The 6,891-nt window shown below is 39.7% G+C and overlaps 1 protein-coding gene across 18 annotated transcripts in view; it reads right to left on the bottom strand.

Moving 5' to 3' along the window:
• NRXN1 (neurexin 1) overlaps positions 1-5,948 on the bottom strand; it is a 672,652-nt gene extending 666,704 nt beyond the window's left edge. For all 18 annotated transcript variants that reach the window (XM_062490543.1, XM_062490542.1, XM_062490540.1 and 15 more), the window contains exon 1: positions 5,210-5,948. In XM_062490543.1, the coding sequence (XP_062346527.1) occupies positions 5,210-5,948 (739 nt within the window). The remainder of the gene's footprint in view (positions 1-5,209) is intronic.
• Positions 5,949-6,891: the final 943 nt, after the last annotated feature.

The raw sequence follows: 6,891 nt of genomic DNA on the forward strand, positions 1-6,891 counted from the left end.
ACTCCTAATTACCAGTGAAACAGTATTCAAATTCCTGTGATTTTATATGAGGTGCATATTGAAATCAATATCCTATCATGCTGAATCCTGGCAGACAAAGTACTATATCAGATTTCATTAGGAAAATGATGCAAAATTGTGCTTTAAACTGACATAAGGAATGGATTTTCATATGACTAAATGTGAATATAACAGATGCAACACTTCTGAATGCCTTTTTGATTACTTAACTATCTGCTCTCAAGATTCTACTCTGACAAAGTCACCATTTAGAAATACTAAATAAATATTAAATAAAGTGAAATAATGATTGTTAAGTTATTGACATAATTTGTACATTTACAGAACCTCAGTACAATTTCTGGTGCATTTCTAGCCCTCCTTCTAAACCAACATCACCCCAGTGGCCAGTGGCACTGACAAGAAATTCAGCGTGCAGAAGAAATACAGATCATTTAATAAAGATTCTGAAATCTGTATTAAATTCAAAATTTAATCAAAATTAAATGAATCAAATGTAATCAAAATCAAAAAGGCAAATTTTGTTCACAGTATTTACTAGTCCAAAGTACATTCAGCTAGGATTCAAGAAGGATAAAGACCATGGTGACTGCTCTGTTAAGACTGATTCTAGACAATGAGTTCTACAACATCTCACACAAACACACAACTTGCAATAGACAATTCATGTCAAAAGAAGTTCAAATGCTTCATCCAAGGCATAAAGAGAAGAAAATTATTTAAATTATGAAAACTTTCTAAGAGGTATAAATATGGGATGGCTTTTTAAAAAGTTAACATGCAAAAGGAAATACAACAAAGACTCATGTAGTGTATTCAGAACCCAAACAAACAAATCAAAGTACTGGCTAGGCTGAGACATCTGGAACTGACTTCCTCAAAAATCACTTTCACAGTTCAAACCATAGCTGGCATCAGCCTCTGAATATCTGACAAGAGCATCTCTTACAGTGAACAGCTGCCTGAACAGTCCTCATTTTCTCACAAGCCAGAAACTCAGTGGAACAGCTAAAATACAACATGTTATGAGCAGGAGCAATTGTCTGTATAGATGCCAATAATGAACTAAGTAGGGAAGCTGTATTTTAAGAAGATAAAGGATCTTGTCTGCAACTTTATCAAGACATTAGAGATGTAGAAAAGCAGAAGGGTGTGGAGTGACAAGAAGTTAACATCAGTGAGAAACTTCCCCCAACTCAACGTTATCACATGTATTTTACTACTTCTTTTAGAGCTACCTGCTTACTTTCTCAGTCAGGATACTGGACAAGGCTATTTTTATATAAATGAGAATGAAGAAAAATTTTCCTTTTTTTCTTTTTTTCTTTTGATCTAAAGTCAGAAGATCTAAATTAAATTTTAGTAATTTAATGGGCAAAATATTTTTTCTTTTTTTGTTTTGAAATTTTAACTTAACAAGCAAAATTACAAGAAGAATATATGTTCGCTGATAGAAATAATTTATTCTCCTTATGCTCTAGGACCTTGACTTAATGCACTAAAAATCTCACTTTAAAGTTGGTCTGTTTAATAAAAATCTCTCCTTATCATAGAATCAAGCCATACAAATGTGAGTAATTTCAGGAAATATTGTAATTTTCACTGAATAGAAAATTGAAATGTATGTCAAAAACTTATCAGAAAATTGATATGGCAGCCAGGTCTTATTTCAATGCAAGTCTTATTCCTAATAAAATTCATTATAATTTTGTGTATTTTTCCTTCTACTGAATTGTTATTATTGTGTGGAATAATATACCCTTGCCGTCTTCAGTAGAAAATAGAGATTTTATTTTCTCTTTTAGAAGGCTCTTGTACTGTTTTTACTCATGGGCCTATCAATGAGAGAACTGCTAGAGATGATATTTTTCTTTGCTATGGACTGCACATCCTTGACACTTAAACAAAATTCCAGTCCTTTTTTTCTGTGATTTATGCCAATGTTCTCATTTAAGAGAATTAGATCCTACTGGAACAAAAGGAATGACTGAGTGGCTCTTCCCTAGCTTGCACTGTTCTCACAGTGGTGTAGTTCAGAAAACATAAATGAAGCTACTCCTGATTTAAACAGGTATAAAACCAGTTAAGCCAACTGGAAATAATTTATATTACTATGAGTTTTAAAAAATAACCAAAAAACAAAACAAAACAAAACAAAAAACCCAACCTGGGCTGGGTTGAACCCAGTCTGGTTGAACTTCATTCTTATAAGAAACAAAATTAATTCAGGGAACATTAATAAGCTTTTCAGAGATTAAAATCTTGGAAACAAAACCCCACCAGATTTTCTCCTGAAAATATCTGAACTTGTATTAAAAAATGGCATCTTAAGACTTGAAACTTTGACTCTAAACCTATTAATTTAATTCCTAAATATGCAAGTCAGGGTCGGAAATTTTGAAAAGGTTTTCTTTGCTGTTGTTGACACTAATTCCTACACTCCTCATTACATTGAGGAACTCTGTGTTATACCAGACTGCAGAGATATAGAAGAACAACAAATCCAAGACAAAATTAATATATATATATATATATATATATATATAAAAATCCAAGGAAAGTAGAATTTGATAACCATCTTTCACCTTTAAAGAATAGGTAGCAATGCGTGGCTACAATTTCAGATAAAAATGGAAAGTTGGGGGATTTACCTAAAACCATTTTTAAACAAAAACCAAAACAAGGTTAGGAGTGAAAACTCAAAAGAGCCCTTCAGATAATTGCATACTGGGATGATCCTCTAGCAATGCAATGTCTTTCTAAGGGTTATGGGAAATTTATACATTCTGGGAACAAATTATCGAAGTTCAACAGCTTAATATATATGTTGGCTACAAAATCTAAAGAGCAGAAGCCAAGGTTTCTTTCTTGGCAGATATAAAGGCTTTACTTGTCCTTCTGCCTTTTCTGTTTCTTAGAATATTAAATAATTTATAATAGTTCAATATCTTTGCTGGTACATATGAGTAACTTCTAAATCCTTCATCAAAACTTGACTGATGGAAGTGTCAGTTGCCACCTTTTCTCAATTAACAGGTATAAACTGCAATGTAGTTCCATTTATGTTGCTGTCAGGGCAAATGTTGCCTCCTGTTTCAAATAAAATCAGAATCTGAATATTTTCTGCTGAAATTATAAGACTTGCTAATATTTTATATGGCTTCTCAATAGTCAAGGGATACATGAGGACAATCTTGATCCCACTGATGTCAACTGTAAAACCACTAGCACTTAAATGAAGTCAGCATTTTATCTTAATTTGGAGGGGACTTTAAATGTTATTTTGAGTGTCATCTTAAAAGTTCCACATAATTTTCACTAAATATAAATATAGATATGTATTTCACTAACCTTCAATCTAAACATAAAAATGTTCCTTAAAAATAGCCACTGAACCTATTATTATGTAAAGACAATAATTTATCTGACTGATACTCTATGCAATTATGTGAACTCTTTCACATAAGTATGTGCAAAATAACTTCAAATAAATAAACTATGTTTTAGTGTAAAGGGTATATAAATGAATAATAGTATTAATAGTATTTAAATTACATTACTGCTTTAACAAAGCTTCTACACCTCATAGTTTTCTTTTTCTTTATAATAGGGCCTAACTTAGAGATGTTAAGACAAGTCAGTATTGTACATACACTTACACATTATGTAGTACCGTATATTAAAAATTGATACCCAAATACTAAATCAATTGAGATAGTTTAGCTAATATAAAAGATATTTCATTTTACAGTTTCTGGGAATAGGTGCAATTGAATGTACAAATTACTAATTTTCTGATACTATTATTTGCTCCTATAAAAAAAAAATAAAGTATTAATAGGGCTTGAATTTTTCACAAATGACAGATGAGAGATAAACAGCAGATAAACTAAACAGGATGCAGAATGACTGTAGTGTTTTGAGTATTGACACTAAGGACAGAAGGTGTTACATAATAAAACACAGTCACAAATTATGTTTTCTTTCTTATAATGAGGGAAATCTGATAGAAATGCTAAAGGCAAATTATTCAGCCATAAATGTCATGCAGCCACTAAGTAAAGATCTTAATTTGGCCTTGATAATATCTTATTCATATTTACCTTTTACATTTTAAACTTAGGTCTTTGCTCTCCCATTTTGACATGATACTCATATTTTCCCTTGATACATTTGCTCTTATTTCATTTTTGCACCTTCACATCCTGCTCTAGGTACACAACATACACAATTTCTATGTCTAAGGAGCTGCAAGCAAGGGTACATTTTCTAACAAAATAATAAAAACAAGAGTCCTGCATGCATCTGCAAAGTAAATATTCACATTCTTTCAATTTGCTAAAAACAATGGGCACTGAATATGAATCATATTTTTACCCAGTGATTTATTTGCAGATGAGATTAAGGAAACTGCTGTTTTTCTAGGTTTCCTCTTCCTTGGTAAAACTACTCAGTCATTTTGTGGTCTTGAAGCATGTACTTCCCCCTTGTCCTGTCTAACTGGCATGATGAATTGCTAAACATGTTGCAAAGCAGTACCATTCACATTCACGCAAAAACATAATCCTCTGTTTAATCCCCTTCCTCCCCGGCCACAATTTAAGGAATTCACAAATAAATCACCGATTTTATTTCAACGACATGGCAGAGGCAAATACAAAATGGACTCTGGGTCTCCTCTACCCTACAAAAACAAACACAGGTAATCTTTGCACTTAATCCAGTTAAATTATTCCCAGAATCACTTTCCCTGCTCCCCAAATTAATTACCACCAACTGCTTGCAATAAGCATGCACATCCCCTCCCTCAGCTCCCACCGAGCATGATTCCAGCCACCCCTTGCCATTTGGGTGAGACCTGGTACTCAGCACCCATCTCTCCTTTACCCAGAACAACCCAAAAATCCCGCCCCGCCTCCAGAAGATGCTCAGATAACATCCTCTTCCTCCTGTCATCCAGCCTCGCAGAGAGCAGAAGAGTGATGGCACCATGGTTGGCCACAGAGACATGTGGAAGACATGGAGAAGAAGGTGGGGAAGAGGGGGGCCGGGGACATGGTGGGAAGGGTGGGAAGGGAGGAAGATCCACTCATACAGATGAAATTTCATGCAGGCCTGGAGTCTGACCCATCCCCTCCACAGACCAATGGGGAGGGGGACAATGGGGCGACCTGAAATGGCCCCTTACCTTCACTGCAGTCCTTCCCTCGGAAGCCCGTTTGGGAGCAGTCGCAGACAGCCTGGTCATTGAGCACCGAGCAGACGCCCCCGTTGAGGCAGACGTCGTCCCTGGCGCACAGCCGGCTCTGCTCATCATCCAGCCGCACCTCCTGGCTCTCCACCGGTGATGTCTGTGTGTAGTTCACCCGCACATCTGTTATCCAGCCCTTGAAGGGCTCCCGGTCCTTGACAGAGGAGAGCGTCAGCTTTAGTGTCGCTGACCGCAGCTCTGGCGGGAGCCCTCCTAGGAAGAGGCCACTGAAGACAGTCATGTCCCGCCGTTTGGACTTCACCTCCACCCACTTGGCCTCGGTTCGGTCAATGATCAGCGTCGTGTTCTTGAAGTGGCGGCGGATGACAACAGCGTGCCAGAGGTTGTCGTTGACCGCCGTGTCCGAGAGCAAGGTGGCAGGCTCGGCGCAGAAGATGGAGAAGCTGAGCTGTAGCCGCCCTCCCTGGGTGAGGATGAGCTCCAGGAAGTCACAGAAACCCTCGTCATCAAAGTAGAGCACCAGCCCGCTGGAGCTGCGCGTTTTCATGTTGAAGCTCATTTCACTCTCGCAGCAGGCATTCCACTTGGGGAAGCGGGTCCACTGGCCCTCCGCGCCCGGGAACTCCAGCCCGCTGCCCAGCTCAGCCCAGCAGCCCAGCAGTAAGGCCAGCCAGAGCAGCAGGCAGCCCCCGCGCCGCACCAGCACCGCCCCCATCCTGCGCGGCCTGGGGCGGGCGAGCGGGGCTGCAGGGCTGGCGGGGGGCAGCACCGGGGCCCCGGCGGCAGACAGGGTAAAATCTTGCCGGGAGTTGGCCACGCTGGAAGCTTCGGGCACGCTCACCCCCGCCCCGGGTGCGGGGGTCACTGTGGGAGACTCCCCGGGGCGGGGGGCTGCAGCTGCCCCACGGGATGGGGTTGGGCACAAGATGGTGCCACGGGCGACCGGAGGGGACTCGCAGTGGGGGTAAGGTGCCGTTGGAACTCTTCACTGGCTGGCCACACACCGCAAAAGGTGTCCAGGGGTGGGTGAGTCAGCAGAAATTTTCCCCAAACCAAACATTACCAAACCAGGAAAAAAACCCAAGATCAGTGGCAAAACTCTCCAAGTTGATCCACCAGCTCGGCAAGGCTGTAGCAATATCCTGGCACATGCACACCTCTTTTTACATCCTCTCCACCAGCTGTCATTTCCCAGGAAGCCAATTATGGATCCCAATGCTGCCTCCCTAGGATGGATCTTCTTGTCATATCACAGCCTGTTTGCCATGGTGCTAGAGGAGCTTCAGCAGATGACAGGACTCATCGCTCGTGGTTCTTGAGCTGCCTCAATCCCAATGGGGTTGAAATCCAGAAGCTGTGAAACTGCTGAGTGGCCACTTGACATGCAAAGCCTTTCAGCTCCTCTCCTCTTTGCTTGAAAAAGGCCAAGGCTAAGATCCAGGGAGGCGATTTTCCTCTATTGTTTTTGTTTCTAATCTGCAAGGAATTGAAACAGAATAATAAGAAATGACAACTAATACCATGTTGAATCACTAAGTTGATCAATAGCAAACATTTGTGATTGTTTTTTCCTTCGACTGGTGTTGGACATTAGGAAAATGCCTCTGTAATCAGAAATTGCAATAGGTTGCTGTGCTAAACACAAATCTTAACATATA

Source organism: Cinclus cinclus, chromosome 3 (genome assembly GCF_963662255.1).
Source record: "Cinclus cinclus chromosome 3, bCinCin1.1, whole genome shotgun sequence".
Taxonomy (NCBI): Eukaryota; Metazoa; Chordata; class Aves; order Passeriformes; family Cinclidae; genus Cinclus; species Cinclus cinclus.